General features: G+C 44.7%; 1 protein-coding gene across 1 annotated transcript in view; it reads right to left on the bottom strand.

The window, feature by feature from the left end:
- Window positions 1-14,908, bottom strand: part of EBPL (EBP like) — a 31,549-nt gene extending 16,641 nt beyond the window's left edge. The window contains exon 1 of the mRNA XM_044249685.1: window positions 14,738-14,908. Within this exon, the coding sequence (XP_044105620.1) occupies window positions 14,738-14,908 (171 nt within the window). The remainder of the gene's footprint in view (window positions 1-14,737) is intronic.
- Between the last annotated feature and the right edge of the window lie 6,263 nt (window positions 14,909-21,171).

The following is a 21,171-nucleotide window of genomic DNA, read 5'->3' as shown; positions in this document are numbered from 1 at the left end:
GTCACTTTATTACATGGGGACAGGATGGAAATTAAAAGTTAATCCTGGTATGGAGTACTGTGAGAAGGGTCACGAAAGGGCTAGACGAAGACAGAATTAGCACTCGCTGAACACTGCTGGGTGCCAGGCACCACGCCAAGTGCCCTACATCCTGGCTATTCAAATGTGATCCACGGACCCCAACGTGGGCATCTCTCAGGAGCTTGTTAGAAACGCAGAATTTCAGACCCAGACTTACAGAATCAAATCCGCATTGTTAAATTTCCCTGGGGACTTTCAAATTTGAGAAGCACGGCCCTAAACGACAAAGTCTGACTTAATCCTCACAACAATACTTTGAAGAAAATACTGTTTCCATACCTCATGGATAAGTGCTTTGGTCTGAATGAGCAGCACCCAAGCATGTGTTGAAATTCTATCTCCCAAAGATGATGATGTTAGGTGGGGCCTCTGGGAGGTGCTCAGCTCACGAGGGTAGAGCCCACCTGAATGGGATCGGTGACTCTCTCAGAAGCTCCAGGAAGATTTCCTAGCGTCTTCCACCAAGAGGACACAGCAAGAAGTCACCACCTTCAGAGCAAGGAGAGAGCCCTCCCCTGACATGATGACAGCCCGAATCCTGGACTCCAGCTTCCTGAACTCTGAGAAATACATGTCTGCTGTTTAAGTCACCCAGGCTGTGGTATTTTGTCATAGCAGCCCAAATATATTAAGACAATAAGCAAACATAGACAAAAGGTTTCCTTCCTTCTTTCTCGTCCTCCTTACAGAAAGCATTTTGGTAGGGAAAACGTACTACTGTTCAGAATTTCACAGCTGGTAAACGGCAGAACCAGCTTTCGAGAATGCCTCTGTTAGACCCCAAAGCCTGTACTCTTTCTAACTCTCCTCCCTGGCCCAGGCTTCTTGAATAATGGTCAGACCGTTCTAGAACAGTGCTGAGTACAATCCACTGCACTTAAAAGGCAACTTGTGGCAGGGTGAAGGTGAGGGACAAGGACAGCAAAGCATCAGGAACCCACGTCCTGAGAAATGTTGGAAGACACTGACACTAGGGGGCGCTGCAGGGTAGGGTAGCCAGGGGACTCAGAGGGGCGCAACTAGGACCAACCAAGAGAAATCGTAAAGAGGCTATTTCAGCTCACCCTAAGTAAGAATATTCTTGACACTAGAGCCATATCATTCTGGAAAGATGCTATTGGCTGAAAGTTTTCAAGCAAAGGGTGGATTACCTTCTGTCTGTCTGGGTTACTTGTACAATTCCTATTTCAAGGGGGAGACTGGACTCCTTGGCCCCTACTGCCCCTTCCTAGACTGAGGTGGCTTTCTCGCTTTCCACACACAGTACTGGGCAACCCTTTAGATGTGTCCATCATGACGCATGCCATGCCAAGTCTACCCCCAGTCCCCAGACAGTGGACGGCTGTGGAAAACTGTAGTTTACACTGTGACAGCCACTGCTTTGACAACAGGTGATGACGCAGAGGACAAGGAGGGACAAGGAGGGATGACAGGACTCCAGAGCGGACAACTCACAGGCTGGCTGCTGGCTGACAAGGCAGCCTATCCCAAAAGTCACATTCAGAAAGGGACACTGTGGGCCAAGGAAATTCTTGCTCTCTGGAACAGAAATGGACAAATAGGAGTGAATCCAAACTGATTCTGAAAACTAATTATGTAGGCGAGGTCGTGAGAGGCCAACAACTGGACGTGATGAATAAAAAGTTACAAGGAAGCATATGGGAATGGTTCGCTAGGGCTGCCATAACACGGTACCGCCAGCTGGGTGGCATGGAGCCACGTCTGCTGTCTCATGGTTCTAGAAGCTGGCTGTCCAGGATCAAGGTGTCCGCAGGGTTGGTTCCTCCTGAGGGTTGTGAGGGAGAACCCGGCCCATAACTTCCTCCAGCTTTTGGTGGTTTGCAGAAGCATCACCCTGATCTCAGTCTTTTCTTCACATGGAACCTGTTTGTGTCTCTGTGTCCCAATTTCCTCTTTTCTTTTTTTTTTTTTTTAAACATTTTATTTATTTATTTGACAGACAGAGATCACAAGTAGGCAGAGAGGCAGGCAGAGAGAGAGGAGGAAGCAGGCTCCCAACCGAGCAGAGAGCCCAATGCGGGGCTCGATCCCAGAACCCTGGGATCATGACCTGAGCCAAAGCAGAGGCTTTAACCCACTGAGCCACCCAGCCGTCCCTCAATTTCCCCTTTTCAAAAGGACACCAGTCATCCTGGATGAAGGCCCACCCTCATGGCCTCATTAGGTCTATAAAGTCCCCTCAGAATTGCAGGGCCACATTCTGAGGTACTGAGGGTCAGGACTCTAGCATGTTTTGTTGGGGGGAGGACACGATCCGACTGAACATACTTAGATAGGAGGAGTAGGTGTTATGGGAGACACAGCAAGAATAAAGGGCAAGAAAGCCAGCAAGTTACAGAAAGACAGGCAAACCTATAGAGGAGCTAGGAGGCGGGTAATAATTTTCTTAACCCAGAGCTGCCTGTGAATTAGCACCAACCTCCAGGGGCCCAGCGACATCTCAGCTTTTGCGGGGTTTCCATAAGTTTCCACATGTTGTCCTGTTCCTTGTTGTCATGTGTGCCTGCCCATCACTTGACCTACTTTGAGGAAACAAATGCAGAGGTTCTGGCCCCAAAGAGTTCACTAGCAGGTCTGACACTGAGCTACCACTGTCCTCAGGAACTTATATCCTAAAGATGAACCCTGCAATGTATGCTGCCTTTGCCTTTCATCCCCCAAATTAACACGGTGCTCAAACAGGATAGCGACTTTTCAAAGAAGTACACCATGCAAGGAAAATCTCAAATAACACGAAAGCTCCTCTGACTCTCCTCCACAACGTGGTTGCGACTTGGGGCCACCATTTTGAATGGGTAGAAACAGTTATCATCAGGGAAACTGGATAAAGCATTCATGGGATCTCTCTGTATTATCCCTCTGGGAGGAATGGACAGTTATCTCCAGATTACAAGTTTAATTTAAAAATTGAGTGGGGATGCCTGGGTGGCTCAGTGGGTTAAAGCCTCTGCCTTCAGCTCAGGTCATGATCCCAGGGTCCTGGGATCAAGCCCCGCATCGGGCTCTCTGCTTGGCGTGGAGTGTGCTTCCTACTCTCTCTCTGCCTGCCTCTCTGACTACTTGTGATCTCTGTCTGTCAAATAAATAAATAAAATCTTAAAAGAAAAAGATTTAAAAATTGGGCAAATCCCAGTAGAAGATATTTGCAAGGCAAAGAAACATAAGAAAGATGTTCATTATCACCAGACATCATGGAAATGCCAACCAACCCACAGTAGGTTTTGTTCATTTGCATCTACTGGAATGACTAAAATGACAAAAATACTAATACAAAGTGCAACACTAAATGTGTCCCCTCAAATGTATCTGTTGAAGCCCTAATCCCCAATGTGATGGTATTTAGAGGTGGGGCCTTTACAGATAATTGAGTTTAGATGACATCACGAGGGTTGAGCCCCGTGATGGGACTGTTGTCCTTATAAGAAGAAGAGAGACTTGGGCACCTGGGTGGCTCAGTTGGTTAAGCGACTGTCTTCGGCTCAGGTCATGATCCTGGAGTTCCCGGATCGAGTCCCACATCAGGCTCCCAGCTCTGCGGGGAGTCTGCTTCTCCCTCTGACCTTCTCCCCGTCATGCTCTCTCTCTCTCTCTCTCTCTCAAATAAATAAATAAAATCTTTAAAAAAAAAAAAAAAAAGGATGGGGCACCTGGGTGGCTCAGTGGGTTAAGCAGCTGCCTTCGGCTCAGGTCATGATCTCAAGGTCCTGGGATCGAGTCCCGCATCGGGCTCTCTGCTCAGCAGGGAGCCTGCTTCCTCCTCTCTCTCTCTGCCTGCCTCTCTGCCTACATGTAATTTCTCTCTGACAAATAAATAAATAAAATCTTTTAAAAAATAAAAAAAAAAAAGGAGAAGAAGAAGAGAGACCAAGGCTCGCTGTCAGCCACCTGAGGACACAGCAAGCAGGCAGCTGTCTGCAAGCCGAGAAGAGGGGCATCACCAGAACCCAACCTTACCGGCACCCTGATTTCGAACTGCCAAGCCTCTGAAACACGAGATATGGCTGTTCTTTAAGCCACCAGTCTATGATATTTTTTGTAACAATAGCCAGAATGACTGAGACACAAAGTGCTGGTGAGAACGTGAAGGAGCCAGAAGTATAACATGTCACTGCTGGGAATGGAAATGGCAGAGCCACTGTGCAAAATGTTTGGCAGTTGTTACCCCGGTTAAAGAATCCACTCCCTGGGGTGCCTGGGTGGCTCGGTTGCTTAAGTATCTTCCTTTGGCTCAGGTCATGATCTTAGAGTCCCGGGATCGAGTCCCACATTGGGCTCCCTGCTTGGTGGGGAGTCTGCTTCTCCCTCTGACCTCTCCCCATCATGTTCTCTCTCTCTCTCAAATAAATTAATAAAATCTTAAAAAAAAAAGAAAAAAAAAGAATCCACTCTTGGGTATTTACCGCAAATAAATGAAAACATACGCCCGCACAAAGACTTGTAAGCAGATTCTCATAGCAGCATTATTACTGACAACAGTCAAAAATTAGAAACAACCCCAATGTTCATGAACTGATTGGTGGATAAGTAAATTGGGATGCATCCCTGTAGTGCGCCACTATTCAGTAATTTATGCCAAATCAAAGACTACATATTCTGTGATTTCATGTATATGAAATTCCTGAAACAGTAAACCACTAATGACAAGAAAGCAGATCAGCATTTCCCGGTGCCAGAGGTCAGCATGGGGGACATCTGCAAAGGGACGGGAGAAACCTCTGTCAAAAAGTGACGGAAATGTTCTATACTGCGATTGCGATGGTGGTCACACAACTCTACACTCGCCAAACTCATCAAGCTGTACTCCCCGGGGTGGATTTTACTGTCTATAACCCCATAAAGCTAGAATGGGGGAAAAAGGGAATTTAGAAAGTGGCTGGTTTCTATACAGAGATACATCCCAATAGTTTCCATGTAGAGCAACAACCAGTTGAAGTACAAAGGAAAAATATCTCACGGTAGCAATAAAAATATTTAGGAGTCAATTTTAAGAGACTGTAACTGAGGATTTAAATAGACTCAGATCCACTCAATTCTTTGAAGAGACTAAGGATTGTAAAGATATCACTTACTCTCAAGTTAAAGTAGGAGTTGAAGAAAATCCCAAAGCAAAACACCAACTTTTAGGATCTGGCAAAGGGAATCTAAAGTTCACGTGGAAGGATTCATATTTACGTGTTTGAAAGTGAGTGGTAAGAAGTTTGCTTTGTTGGACATTAAAATGCATGATCAGGCTAAAATAATACGACACTGTATGGACAGAACTGAAACCGAAAGATTCTTAAAACAGAATTGAATTTTTAAAATCTCCCAATTATCCATGCATATGAAAGATTTTAGTATGATTAAAAATAGAATCTCAAATAAGTGGAGAAAGGATGGATTAGTCAACAAATGAGACACTTTCTTGGCCAAAAAGAAGAGGGTATGTAATAAAGTATGAGTGAGATCATTTCTATTATCCTATGAACACCCCTGTCAGCTCAATAGGGAAGACAGGAAGAGCCGTATAAAAACAGGTTATCGGGGTGCCTGGGTGGCACAGTCGGTTAAGCACCCAGCTCTGGTTGTGATCTCAGGGTGGTGAGATGGAGCCCCGTGATGAGCCCCAAGTCGGGCTCTGCACTGAGCACAGTCTGCCTGAGCTTTTCCTTCTCTCTCTGTCCTTCCTGCTGGTGTTTTTTTTTTTCTCTCTCTCTCTCTCAAAATAAATAAATACATCTTTAAAAAAAAGAACAGGCTATTAGGGGGTGGATTCCAGGATCCAAGACCCATATTCCTGTCCCAAAGCCTGGCAGAGAACAGCAAACCTGCCCACTTTCTAGAAAGCATGGGGCTCTGTTAGTGAGGGTATCGTGCGATCAGGATGGAGCAAAGATGACACAATCCTTTTTTTCTGGGAATCATGTAAGTCTCCTGGGTTCTCATGAGACTACAGAAGAAGGCAGACTCCTAGAAAGGGGCTGAATTTCCCACCCCTAGACAGGATGGAAGCTTGCCAATTCCATTTATTTTGATTTTTTTTCAGCTTGATTAAACTTGTCCAATAGAAGAAAAGATACCTGCTCCAGGACGTTTATTATGAAATTCCGGCTGTTTTTAGTGGCAAGGAACTTAGAAATAACCTGAAGTTGCATGTTTGGTTCAATCATCCACGCTATGGAATAATGTGTAACTATTAAAAGAAAGAATATCAGGGCGCCTGGCTGGCTCGGTACAGCACAAGACTCTTGATCTCAGGTTCATGAGTTCAAACCCCACAGTGGGAATAGAGATTAGTATAAAAAAAGAGAGAGAGAAAGTGTATCTCAGCCTGGGTCCCCCAAGAAACATTCTAAAGTGTTCTACCACTTTTATGGAGATGGCTCTCCCAGGTAGGCTGGAGGCAGGTGGGGGATGAGAAAGGAGACAGAGAAGGAGGACAAATCTGACCTGAGGCTCTGTCACCGAGCTTAGTAACTCAGTCACACCACTCAGCAACACGCTGGCCATCCCTACCTTGACTTTTTCCAGAGACTGTATATGCACTACTGCTTCTCTGGGAAGTCCATCTCAGGGGAGGGAGGAAGAACTTATCCTGGGGCTCCCAGATATCACTGCAGGCGTCACCATGGCAGGTAGCTGGAAGCTGGGTGGGGCCCAAGGACCTCACACCTGGGCTGCATCCCAGAGGCCTCGGGCAGGAGTGGGCAACAGATGCTGTCTGCTCGGGGCCGAAGGGAGTCAAGTCGGAGCTGGCTGCTGTGGCGGGGGCCGGACGGAGCCTCTTGTAAGGGTCAGATGAGACCCAGAAGACCTAAGCCAGTGAGTGAGAGCTGTGTGATCTAGTAATGACTCCTGGCACTGGCACAGGTGTGAGAAAGCAGCTGACGGGAATATAAAAGCTGACTATCTCTGTGGAGTCTTGATTTTTTTTTTTTAAGATTTTATTTTTATTTATTTGAAAGAGAGAGAGAGAGAGAGCAAATTAGCGAGAGACAGAGAGAAAACGAGTAGGGGGAGGGAAGGGGAGGGAAGGGGCAGAGGGAGAAGCAGATTCCCCGCTGAGCAGGGTGTCAATGAGGAGGCTCGATCCCAGGACTCCAGGGTCATGACCTGAGCCGCAGGCAGAGGCTTAACCCACTGAGCCACCCAGGCTCCCCTGGAAGACTATTTTTTTTTTTTTTTTTTGGGAAGACTATTCTTGAGAATACAAACAATAATGATCTCTGGCTAGTTTTATCTTTTTCTTCCTTTTAGATCTATAAATGTTATATGTTTGGTAGTGATCATGGGAATAGAAAATTTAAACCAATTTTGTTTTAAAACACTGACATAGGGGGCGCCTGGGTGGCTCAGTGGGTTAAGCCGCTGCCTTCGGCTCAGGTCATGATCTCAGGATCCTGGAATCGAGTCCCACATCGGGCTCTCTGCTCAGCAGGGAGCCTGCTTCCTCCTCTCTCTCTCTCTGCCTGCTTCTCTGCCTACTTGTGATCTCTCTCTGTCAAATAAATAAATAAAATCTTTAAAAAAAAAAAAAAACACTGACATAGGAAACGCATTCTGACGTTTTAGATATTTGAGCTATTTGAGGCTTAACATGTAAATGACTGATAACTACCACAAACAGAAATGACAGGATCACTCTTCCATTCATGGGCTATCAACAAATTCTCCAGAACAGCTCCTACAAACCAGGCACCACGCCAGGTACTGGGGATAGAGGAGGACAAAACAATTACAAATTGTGTGTAGTGTTACAAAGGACAAAACCAAACCAAACCAAACCAAACCAAACCAAAAACAAAAAAAAAATGGTATTTTCCCTAGGATATCTCTTCCATTTCAAAGGAAATAAATTTTAGTAGGATTAACATTTTTTAAAGCATTTATATACTTCATTTTATGTTTTAGGATTTTAGGTCAATTACAACAAAAACATTCGATTAAATGGTACATTAAAACTACTTTAAAATGTACTTAAGAATTTTAAAATATTAGTCATAAAAAGTATAAAAATGAATAAGAATCCAGATCAGGAGGCCAGTAAGAATATATATATGTTGTTGTTATTATAGGATTTAATGTGGTTCTGAGCTTCCAAGCAGCCAAATGAAAAGGGAGAAATATTTACATTGTTCTTGCTGTCAGAAAGCAATAGATGAACCAATTTTGGGGAGAGAAACTAAGCTTCTCCTAGCACTTCCCTGAAAAAGCAATTCCTCATATGGATAACACTGACAGTGACATTAGTAACTGTCATTTTCCCTGTGAAACAACTGGAGAAAAACTCTCTGCTACTCTCTAAGCTCTGAGGGCACAAGGCCATGTGTTTTGTCCGTGTCCAGCATAGCACCTGGCCCCCAAGAGGCACTCAAATATTTGTGGCAATGAGGAACAACAGAACAGGACTTCACTCTGAGGTGTAGCTACCCAGACATCTATCCCTAACACATGTCTTGTTCAGGGTGTTAGAAAACAAACTGGATTTTTGTCTGCAGAAGCAGAATGGCTGTGTACCTCATACCCTGAAAAGGCCAGTGGGCCATTATGAGTGCTATTCCTTGGACTTTCAATTTGGCATCATTTTCTAAGCTTGTATTAGGGTTCTCCAGAGAAAGAGAACCAATGGGATAGGGATACACACAGACAAAGACACACACACACACACACACACACACGCACACACACAGGGCCCGTCATAAGGAACTGGTTTATGTGATCATGAAGGTTGACAATGAACTGCAGGGTGAGTGGGCACACTGGAGCCCGAGGAGGGCTGCTGATATAGTTTTGGTCTGAGTCTGGAGGCCTGAGAACCAGGAGAACTGATGTAGTTTTAGCCCAAAGGCTTCAAGTTCGAAACCCAGGAAAAGCCACTGTTTCAGCTTGAGTCTGAAAGAGGAAAAGGCCATTGTACCTACCAGTCTGAAGGTAGTGAGGCAGGAAGCATTCTAGCTTCCTTTGCCCGAAGGTCAGCCTTTTTGTTCTGTTCAGACCTTCAACTGATTGGATGAGGCTCACCCACATTTAGGAGGGCCACCTCCCTTACTCAGTCTACCAGTTGAAATGTTATGTTATGTTATGTTATGTTATGTTATGCTATGTTATGTTATGTTATTTTTTTGTTGTTGTTGTTGTTTTTTGTTTGTTTGTTTGTTTTTATTTGATAGAGAGAGATCACAAGCAGGCAGAGAGAGAGAAGGAAGCAGGCTCCCGGGTGAGCAGAGAGCCTGATGCGGGGCTCGATCCCAGGACCCTGGGATCATGACCCGAGCCGAAGGCAGCGGCTTAACCCACTGAGCCACCCAGGCGCCCCTGTTATGTTATTTTTTTTAAAGGAGGCTCCACACCCAACATGGAGCTTGAACTCAATATCTGAAGAGTCGCATGCTCTACCACCTGAGCTGGCAAGACACCCTTAACTGTCAATCTTATCCAAAACATCCTCACAGAACACCCAGAATAACATGTGGGCAAATAACTGGACATCCCTTGGCTCAGTCAAGTTGATACAGACAATTAACCATTACAAAGCTTTACCATTAATATATAGCGAAACCAACTGTGATTCACCAGGCCTGCCAAATAGCATGAAGTCTATAAATGCATTTACTGGAGAGGAGATCTATTTTATGGCAAAACCAATGAAGATGACTATGCCAAAAAAAGAAAGGGAAAACAGGAGACAGTAACAGACTGAACTAAAAGGCAACTTGAGACCTAATGATAAAGCAAGTAGGAGGAGGAAGAAATTTTTAGGATCCCAAGAGTCGGAGGCTGAAGCTACTGTTGTGGAAAGTGGGAACAGATGGAGATGCTAAATGGAAAAGGGTAATGTCCAAAATACACAAATTAATAGGGACTTGACCAGCCACTGGGACTCAGGACTTCTTAAAGGAAGACCCATGGGTGTTAAGGTAGGATAAATGGGACGGCTGAAGCCCAAGTTTTCCACGACAACTGTCCTTCAGCCTGGAGGTCAAGCCTAAGTCATGCTTTCAATGAGGAAAGTGTGGGAGGAACTAGTCAATCAGAGGGGTTTGATCTGAGGACAGGGAGTAGATTCAGGCAGATTCAGCTCTGCTGTAGGTTAATTCACATGCCCAGGCACAGCACTGGACACCAAGTGCTGTATAGCTGACTTCTCTGCCCCGGACTGTGCTCTTGCTCACAGATGCTCCCAGACCTTCCCATCTCAGACAGAACCCAATGTCCCTGCCTGCTCCTTCAATGTCTTTGAGCTACCCTCTTACACTCTTCTTCCTCCCACCATCAAATTTCTATGTCTTTTATATGCTGCCTCCATTCTTTTTCTACCTCCCTTGCTAAGTTTTTAGCTTCTCAAACAATACTTTTACCAATGACTTTTTTTTTTCTTTTGAGTAAACTTTTTCTTTTGAGTAAACCCAACATGGGGCTTGAACTCATGACCCTGAGATAAAAAGTTGCATGTTCCACCAACTGAGCCAGGTAGGCACTCTTACCAATGACGGCTTCTTCTTTTTTCTTTTTAAAGATTTTATTTATTTATTTGAGAAAAAGAGAGAGAGAGAGAGAGAGAGAAAGCAAGTGTGAGAATGAGCACAAGAACAGGGTGAGGGACAAAGGGAGAATCAGTCTCCCCGCTGAGCAAGGAGCCCGAGGTGGGGCTCGATCCCAAGACCCTGAGATCATGACCTGAGCAGAAGGCATATGCTTAAGCAACTGAACCATCCAGGCATACTAACAATTTCTTGATTGACTTTTTAATCACTGGACCCAGAGGCTCCGGCTCAGCCCTCACCTTTTTAAATTTTTAAATGGTGCTGAAGCAATTGACAGTGATGTTGTCATTCCTTCCCTTGGGTCCCAGGACCCAGCACTACCCTGGTTCTTGGTCCGGCCCACTGTCTCTCCTTCCTGGCTCTTCCTCTTCCTGGCTGTTCAACACATACACATTTTAAAACATTTTTAAAGATTCTGTTCTCAATCCTCAGCATTTTCACCTTTCTGTTCTCTCTTGCTCAGAAAATGCTCACTTCCAGAGCTTCCTGCTGTCTCCTCCAAAGCAGCAAAAACGTCCAACTCCCTCCACTCTGCCCTGAATCTGTCTCTCCAGCTCATCTTACAATTTTAACTGCCTTCTGGCCATTTCTCCTCAACTATACACCAGAACCCCAGATTCAAAGTTCTAAAATCTGGTCTTCCTGTCTTCCCTAAGATTGTCTACAGGATCCCCGTCTTCTCCACCCCCAACGTACAAGTGGTCACTTTGACTTACAACGTTCTCCCCTGGAAGGTCTGTTGGATTTAACTTTTTCCCCCATTTTAACTTCCAATTCCACCTTAGCTCAGTCCTCTTTCATCTCACTGCTCAAATACTGCACTTGATTTTAGCTGATCTTTTTGTCCCTTCACTATTCTTTCCAACCCGCCATCCACTATGCTGGCAGAGAATTCTCTGTGTACCCCTTGTATTCCTGCACCGTCTGAGGTCTCTGAGCACAGGCATTTACAACAGATTTAAGAATCTTTATATAAGGAGACACTCCAAGGTAGTAAACCTAAAGAGATCTCTCCTTCCTAAGGTATTCCAGGGTAGAAAAGATCAAGACCTGCCTTTCCTTCCCAGAGATTTGTTTACCTTCTTGACTAAAGAGAAGGACTCCCTCCCAAGAAGTAGGAGCAGGTCACCAGCAACTCCAGGTAAGATGGGAGCCTGAGCTTGCTGTTCCTTGCCCCGAAACGTCCGCGTTTCCTGTGTAGGCATGAGCAGGCCCTGTGTGCTGCCGGCAGCACTTGGGGAAATCAACCAGGCTAACTTGTTAATTTGTAAGAAAGGTACAATCTTAGACCCTCTACAATTTCTGACTTAATACAACACCACCAAATCATTTTTGAAAGATCTGCTTTGGCCATGCTACTTCCTTGCCTGAAATCTTTCTTCAACGGCTTCCTATTACAGGATGAAATTCAAAGTCCTACTTGTCGTTCAAGTGCCTTTCTAAGCCTGGCCTCCCACTTCTTCCCTAGGTAGACCCTAGTTAATCAGGAGATGTTTCCCAAAACACAGACATCCATATCCTGCTTCCCTGCGCTGGCCATGTCTAGAAAGCTCTACTTAGATTGCAGAGAAGGGGGAAAACCATGAAGCACCCACCCAAAGAACGTCCATGGCCACCTGTGAGGAAGTGTGAGCCAAACCACTGATTTCTCCATGTATATTGCCTTAACTCCTTCCAGGTGCCCTGGTGGGAAATCAGTCTGTCCTTCACTCTGGCCATAACCAACCCAGCTTTGGCCCGGGGCTGCAGCCCCAGGAACCACATTCTGGTTGGATGCCAGGGAGCTGAAATGCCTTTGGGAATGCTTGGTGGAAACCCTGTCCAACGGGGGGCTCTAGAGGCCTTTGATGGTGGCCAACACCTCCTAATGTCTCCTCCCTTTTAAGAAGTTTAAAGGAATAAGAAGAGGCAGCTCAGGTTCTAGTGTGAACAAGAGAGTCGTAGTTCCAGTTCTCTGGGAGGCTTTCTTCCCCAATCTTTGCCTATGCCACATTTTACCGGTATTCTTGCAGTAAACTCCCAGCCAAAGGTACTGTGCGCACACATTTTTCTTGCCGGTTTTAACCTTCATTTAAGTGCCCTCCTCACCAATCTCTATGATATGTGTACAAAGACGCTGGCTTAAGCATGATGTGTAAACAGCAAAATAAAAACATACCTCTTAATACAAGCTAGCTAAGTTATCATATTTCATCAATTATAAGATATATACCAATTTCACAGATATAAAATATCATTGCTCTAATATGTGAAAAAAATGTGCTGTTTAGAATTTAAAAATGAAAGGTATGGTGCATTCATATGGTGGGCTCTTCTGCAGCTGGAAGAGGTAATAGGGCTGTGGGAGGGACACTGCCTTCAGAACAGGGGGTGGGAGGAGACAGGAGCAATGACTCCATGTGTGGGCTTAAACCTCAAGGTGCCACAAATGTGTGATGTTACCTGTAGCAGTCTGTGCTTGAAAAGCAGACTTAATTTTCTTAAACTAGGTGGGCATATGGGTATATGTTTTTGTATCATGATACATGATACATTATGTCTAAAATATACTACATTTTCTTTTTTTTTTTTTTTTAAGATTTTATTTATTTATTTGACAGAGAGAGATCACAAGTAGGCAGAAAGGCAGGCAGAGAGAGAGAGAGGAGGAAGCAGGCTTCCTGCTCAGCAGAGAGCCCGATGTGGGACTCGATCCCAGGACCCTTAGATCATGACCTGAGCCGAAGGCAGCGGCTTAATCCATTGAGCCACCCAGGCCCCTAAAATATACTACATTTTCTTTAAGAGGGCCAGCCACCCTGTTCTACTACCCCTGTTCTTTGGGAGACCATGTGTCCAAGGACACCTTAAAAAATCAACTCTGTAAATGAAGGAGCTGAAGGACTGTTCACTCTCTCTTATTTCCGCATGTAAATTTTCAGGAAAGAAATAATTTCATATTTCAGCAACATCTGGTATGTGCACATATCCAACCCATCAACATTCAGAGACCTAAATGTTTATCAAACCCTTTTTGTTTTCTCCTTCTTTCTCCATACTCCAGACTTCGGCTTCCGATCAACCACAGGTCTGCCTAGATCCAAGCAAGGTCAAATGTGCAAAACAGCTATTTTGGCTAAGTTGTTAAAAAACAACAACAACAAAAACAAAACCTTTAGGGGCTCAGTCAGTTAAGCGACTTCCTCTGCCCCAGGTCATGATCTCAGGGTCCTGGGGTCCGGGGCTCCCTGCTCAGGGGGAAGCCTGCTTCTCCCTTTCCCTCTGCTGCTCCCCCTGCTTGTGCTCTCTTTCTGTCAAATAAATAAAATCTTAAAAAAAGAAAAAGAAAAAGAAACCCTTTAAAAAACGTGTGTGCATGGAGGAGGTAGGCATTTCAACAGAATTCCCTTAAATACTAACCTCCTGGTTATTTATAAAATGGGTTGAATTTTTAGGGACACCGTTTCCCAAACCCAGCATGTTACAAAGAGCGCAAGCTTTGGAGCCAGACTCTACTGACTGAGAACCATGCCAGCTGTGTGGGCCTGTAAAGTCACCTAACTTTGCATGGCGTGCTCTCTCCTCGGGAAAACAGGGACCGTAAGTAGATTACAGGGTGTTGTAAAGATCGGAAATAGTGAACACCGCGCTGTGCCTGGCAGTCATTACCCAAACATGGTGATTACTCTCATGGCACGCGGGATGTTTCGTTTGGGTACCGGTCCTCGCACTTTGCGCAGTGCGCCTCCTCATCCCTCTCTGCTCCCTCTCGGGCACTCAAAAACGCTCACGATCTCAGTTAGTTTCCGTGCAACATTTACGTGCAGGTCACGTAAGCCAAGGCCTTTGGGCTGCTTACAATCAAACTAACATAACACGGTACAGAAATAACCATTTTCAAATGGCTTTTGGTTTTTAACCCGGCAGAGGAGCTGGGACCCCAGGAAGGCACGCGGTCTTTCTACACGAGGGGCCTGAGAGGGGCAGCCCCGCGGCCTCCAGGCAGCTCCCGGTCTCCGCAGACCGACCGTCGGCTGCAGGGCGCGAGGCGGCCCACCCGTCCGGGTCCTTTTCCGGGAGCACCCCGCGACCAGGGAGGGTCGGGTCCCGAGAGCGGCGGCGCCCGCACTTACCAGGGCGAAATGCACCAGGGCGTCGTAGCAGAGCCAGGCGAGCACCCCGCGGTCCGCCCGCCCCCGGCCGCGGCCCAGGCACAGGCCCAGCGCGCAACCCGCGAGCAGCAGCGCGGCGCACAGCAGCAGCGAGGGGCCCGCCGCGGTCCCCAGCTCCCAGCCCGCGCCCATGCTGCCGGCGGCCGGCGGAGCCTGGGAACCGGAGCCCGCGGGGGAGGCGCCGGGACGGGGCGGGGCAGCTCCGCGCCGGCGAGCAGCGGGGAGGCGCTTCCTTTCCCGCCTCCTCTCCTGGCCGGCCCTTGGAGCCCGGAGGTTTTCGGGAGAGTCTGGATGTTGCTCACGAACCCGCCAAACTGCCTGGACCAGACCTGCTCCCCGACTAAGCCCAAAAGCCTGGCAGTAGCCGCACCTTCTGATGGGCTCTTTCAGCAAGATTCAAAACCTTAAGCAACAGGGGCACCTAGCTGGCTCAGCGAGTTAAAAAGCCTCTGCCTTCAGCTCAGGTCATGATCCTAGGGTCCTGGGATCGAGCCCCACATGGGGTTCTCTGCTCTGCAGGGAGCCTGCTTCCTCCTCTCTCTCTCCCTCTCTGTCTGCCTCTCTGCTTACTTGTGACCTCTGTGAAATAAATAAATAAAATCTTAAAAAAAAAAAACAACAACAAACCTTAAGCAACAAAGCGAAGTCCAAATGATAGAAATTTTGCCAATAGACCGGGAAGAATTTTAGGAACAAAAGGTCCTAATGAGGCCCTTGTGAGTCTTGAAGGAGAGAGGAGGGCTAAGGGCATTTTCACGCACCAGCAGGCTTTTTAAAACTCTGGTGGCTTACTCTGACCCTATTTCTTTCTTTACGTTAAAAAAAAAAATATATATATATATATATATAATATATATATATATAATTTGACAGAAATCACAAGTAGGTAGACAGGCAGGCAAAGAGAGAAGGGGAAACAGGATTCCTGCTTAGCAGAGAGCCCAGTGTGGGGCTCGATCCCAGGACTCTGGGATCATGACCTGAGCCGAAGGCAGAGGCTTTAACCCACTGAGCCACCCAGGTGCCCCTCTGAGCTTATTTCTTAAAAATCCACAGAAACAGCAAAGTCTGGGGGAGAGGAGCATTAGGTTATATTGGCTGGACACTGGATTCTTTTAACTATCTTATCCAAGTCACTACAACCCTAGGAGGTCAATGTTTTCCTCGTTTACAAACATGAAAACAGCCTCAGAGTAACTTGCCTAAGGACTCTCAGAGACTACGGAAGCCGGAACCCAGGAGACTTTGCTTTCTGACCCTGCACGCTGACGTCTTGTAGGCAATTATAGCTCTCCCCTAAAGAAGCACCACTTTGTGCTTATCACCACATTAATGTTTTCTCTCTGCATTTGCTAGCATCTTGTTTGCTTTCAACCTTCTCCTCGCTCCCTTTCTTAGGCCTCCGTTACCTAGAGACTTAGCACTGGAGAACGGAGTCAGCGTTTAAGAAGAGTATAACCCTTATTGACCAAGTCTGTGTCTTCACTTTTAGAAAGCCAAATAAAATACAGGATGCTCAGATAAACTGGAGCTTCAGACTTAAAAAAAAGAAAGAAAGAAAGAAAGAAAGAAAGAAAGTAAAAAAGAAAGAAAGAAAGAAAGGGAATTTTTATTTTTATTTTTTTTTGAAAGGGAATTTTTAAATACTTATACTTAATTATCACTAGGGTACTTAGGCTAAAAAAGTATTCGTTTGTTTTAAAATACAATGGAGGGGTGCCTGGGTGGCTCAGTGTGTTAAGCCGCTGCCTTCAGCTCAGGTCATGATCTCAGGGTCCTGGGATCGAGTCCTGCATCGGGCTCTCTGCTCAGCAGGGAGCCTGCTTCCCTTCCTCTCTCTCTGCCTGCCTCTCTGCCTACTTGTGATCTCTGTCAAATAAATAAATAAAATATTTTAAAAAAATAAAATAAAATACAATGGAATATTATTCAGCCATAAAAAGGAAAGATATCCTGTCACATGCTACAACATGGATAAATCTTGAGGGGGTTATGCTGAGATAAGCCAGTCACAAAAGGAGAAATAATGGTATGATTTCATTTATATGTGGTATCTAAAGTAGCCATATTCCTAGAAATAGAAAATAGAATGGAAGATATCAGGGGCTCGGGGAGGGTAAAAAGAGGAGTTGTTTAATGGCTTATAGAGTTTCAATTTTGAAAGATGAAAAAGTTATGGAGTATGATTGCACAACAATGTGAATATTACTTAACACTACCAAACTATACACTTAAAATATGGTTAAGATGGCAAATTTTGTTATGTATATCTTACCACAATTTAAAAATATGCTTTCTGGCATTGAGCACAATTTCAAGAACTTTCTCCCCTGGCTACTCCCTATATATTTTATATAGCATTTAACACCAGATAAATTATATTATTTACGCATTTATCGCTAGTCTCTTGCCACTAGAGTATAATTCCACATGGCCAGGGACTGTGTTTGGCTTCTTGGCTGCTCCATCCTTGTCACCTGTTACAGAGTTTGGCATATACAAGGTGCTCAATTAAGTAAGTGCTGACTGAAAAAGCGAGTATATCCAATCTTGCCACCTACACTTTGGATTCTCTCCTGTAACTTAGAAAAATGTTCATCACTCTTCTCATGTAGAGTTAACATCTTTCTCAATGGGATTTCCCCCACCAATTTCCCTGTATCACCCTTTAGTGGCTCTGCCCTCCCCTTCGGAGCAAAATAAAAACCTGATTTGATTTAATGTCTCCATATTGTGTCCCTGCTCCTCAGTTCTTCCTACTCTAGTTTCCTCCCTTGTCTCAGTGATACACACTATGGTGACTGGTGACATCTATGTGACATTATAGTGACTGGTGACTAACCCAAAGGACATTTCCTGTCCTCACTTTACTTCTCAACGGCATCACAGGACCCTGGAATCTCTTTTCTATTTTCTGAGGAAACACACAGCACTTACTTTTTACTTCCCTATCTATACCTTCTGTTCCCATTGAAAGCTTATCCTCCACTATATGCTCATTCAATGTTTGAATTCCGCATTGCTGTCCTAAGCCCTGTTCTCACTCCAAATGCTGGACACAGGCAGTTTCATGATCACCCCCTGCATTAATAACCACCAAAACAGGCAGAGAATTCAAATCTCTAGCCCAGCTCTCTCCTCCAAGCCCCAGAGCAATATTTCCTACTGCCCTACTTGACTGTCATTTAGATGTCTTAACACGACCCAAACTGAACTCATCACCTTCTATTCCCTATGTCTGAGTCTTTTGCAGTGTTCCCTATCTTGTGCTTCCACTCATCAGTGACTGCAACCCAGAAACCTGTAAATCATCCTCAGTACTTCCCTCTCCTCAAACTCCAGATCTAAGGCATCACCAACTCCTATTTTAGCCGCCAAGTACCTCTTGATCCCATCCACTTCATGGACCAAGCTGTTCACCCTCTCTTGCTTCAGTGCTTCACACTCACTAATGTAACCTCTAGACATCACTAACCTCAAGTACATTTCCTATCCTTACCTTATCAGCCAATGATCGTTACTACACATGATTCTTCTGTCATCATTCTTGTGGAATGATAACGATAATGAGTAATGATGATTGCCCATTGCTCTTAGACTGACTTACCAGCTGTGGGACCTGGCCCCTACCAGCCTCTTTAGACCCTCCCATGTCCCTAGTAATCCTGCTCCCCATCATTATTTTTGCTCTAGTTATATATTTTTTCAAAGATTTGTTTTTATTTATTTAACAGAGAGAGCACAAGCAGAGGGAGCAGCATGCAGAAGAGGGGAGCCTGACACAGGGCTCGTGCTCAGGACCCCGGGATTACGACCCAAGCCAAAGGCAGACACTTAACTGAGCCACCCAGGTGCCCCTGTACTTGCTTTCTATCACACCCTTTAACTTACCATGGTTCTTCCTACATGACTGAAGACATGGAAAGGATACATATAAATAGAATCTGATCTTATTAGATTAGATTAGAATCTGGGCTGAAATCAGAAATATGGCATTTATAAATTCTTATATTTAGGTTTGAAAGTGTAAATGCTAACTACTGAGTAAAAGAGAGCTGATGACAAGGGGAGCTGTGACTGTTACTTGATCACAAGTCTAATTATGATGAAGCTGGTATTATAATGGAAAAACTCTCCTCCACATTAATAGAATTAAGTGTCCAGATAATGGAATGTTCCTATTCCATTTTACTGAGAAACTGGTCACATCACATTATTCTTGGGGTCTTTGGAATGCATGTGACAGGAAACAGTTCCAGGAACGACTTTATACATAGCTGGCTGAAATGCACGGGGTGTTCAGGTTGAGGAAGGCAACTGATAAATGCAGATCTGCCTCTTCTGGTAACAAGGAATAACACAAACTTTATTGATAAAGATGGTCATTTAAGAGCAGTACCTTTTGTTCAGTATTAAGAAGAGTTGGTAACAGCTAAAAAGCTATTCCGCAAAGTAGAATAGGGTCTCATAAGAGCATTTCATCATTGCTTCTCAAACTCTCCCAACTGCTGCAGTAATGTTTCCATAAAACAGCCTTCCTCAAAAATCTGATTTTATCTTTAAAATGTCACAGAAAAGGTATCCTTACTCTGTAACACTTAGACTTGTAAAACCATAAAACTGCTCTACTTATCATCAAGTAAATCTGCTGTCCCATGAAGATGTGTTTATCTTGTGGATTTGCACGTTACTTGGCACAAGTCCCCATTTATCTCCGGGTACCAGTTTGACAACAGAGACTGACTCAAGAAGGTGGATGGCAATTTTGTTAGGGTAAGGAAGAGGGATGTTGTAGAAGTTCCCTGCGAGAACACGTCCTTTATAGCATGACTCATAGTTCCACTGCTTGTGATCATTTTCAATAAACTTGTAGGTTTCCTGATGGGTCCAGTCTCTCACAGGGCTTCAAAGAAGTGCTTTTCAGACTATGCTGTAATTTTCTGGCCCCACCCCAGCTTTCCCAGAGAACTTAAATATCTCAACTAAAAATGTCTGAAAAACACTGCTATAGGGCAGTGTTGTGAAAATTGTGGGCAATTAACACATTTGCTTGTTTCACACACTTTCTTTTTTTTCTTGCCATGGGATAAATTCAAGAAAGTTAGTAGTTCCTCCATATTCCCATTTCTATCCTAAGTCCTTTGCAATAGATGGGGCTCAGTACTACGAGGAGTTCCTATAGGTGGGTGATCGGGCTGGCTCTGATTTCTCCTAAAATGGAGAATGAAGAAAAGGCATATTTCTGTCTCCTCTCTTTTTAGCTGATGGGTCTGAGCAAAGTCGGGACTGTTTACACAACAAAAAGGCATGTCTTAGGCCAGTGGTTTGCACCCAGGAAAATTTGGCTACCAAGGTTTGGACATTTGGCAATGCCCGGAGACAATTTTTGTTGTCACGGTGACTGGGGAATACAGAGGTACTTAGTGGGCACAGCCTAAAGATGCCGCTAAACATCCTACAATGCAAAGGACAGCTCCCCACAACAAAGAATGAGCCAGCCTAAAATGTTGCTATTGTGGGGTTTGAGAAACCCTGATTAAGGTCAAAGTTAGTTGAGTTTCAGGGACAAATAATGCGGTTAAAGGAGGTGAACAGGCTACATTCTCAAACCCTTTCCCCAAACACTTTCTCTTAATGTAATACTGAGCCCCAGCTATACACAGGACAGATACAGGTCTACCTCTATATGGTACTTTTGGTACTACTTTTTAGCTTTATGCACACCATAAAGCATCCCTTTAAAACTTCAGACAAATGGGGGCACCTGGGTGGCTCAGTGGGTTAAAGCCTCTGCCTTTGGCTCAGGTCATGAACCCAGGGTCCTGGGATCGAGCCCCCGCATGGGGCTCTCTGCTCAGCGGGGAGCCTGCTTCCTCCTCTCTCTGCCTACTTGTGATCTCTGTCAAATAAATGAGTAAAATCTTTAAAAAAACAAAAACCAAAAAACAAAAAAACCAAAAAAACTTCAGACAAAAGAATGGTGGGTTATATAGAATACTCCTTGGGTTATACGCCTTAAGACTTACAGCTTAATGTACAGAAATTATACTTCCTTTCTCCAAATAGATTTAATTGAAATCCCCTGGTGCAACTAGGGTTACAACCATCACTGTTAAGACAACAGACATTCATAAATTTTCACTTGTAATAATTAAATAATCCTCTAAAAAGGACAACTCTTCTGAAGGAAATCATGGCAAGATGACATAGAAGAACTATCACATTTATTTACTTATACACACTGACTTCTTTCAAAAATAAATTGAAGTGGCATTATACTAAAGTAAAAATATCTGTATATTCAAAAGTTCAGTTGTTGTCATTTAATTAATCCAAGATTTCATTTAGAGCCACAACCTCTATCTCACAGGTTAAAACTTCCAAGTTTACTTCAA

Source organism: Neovison vison, chromosome 5, assembly GCF_020171115.1.
Source record: "Neovison vison isolate M4711 chromosome 5, ASM_NN_V1, whole genome shotgun sequence".
NCBI lineage: Eukaryota > Metazoa > Chordata > Mammalia > Carnivora > Mustelidae > Neogale > Neogale vison.
Note: the sequence above shows the minus strand (reverse complement) of the source record. Positions and strands in the feature narration are given on the sequence as shown.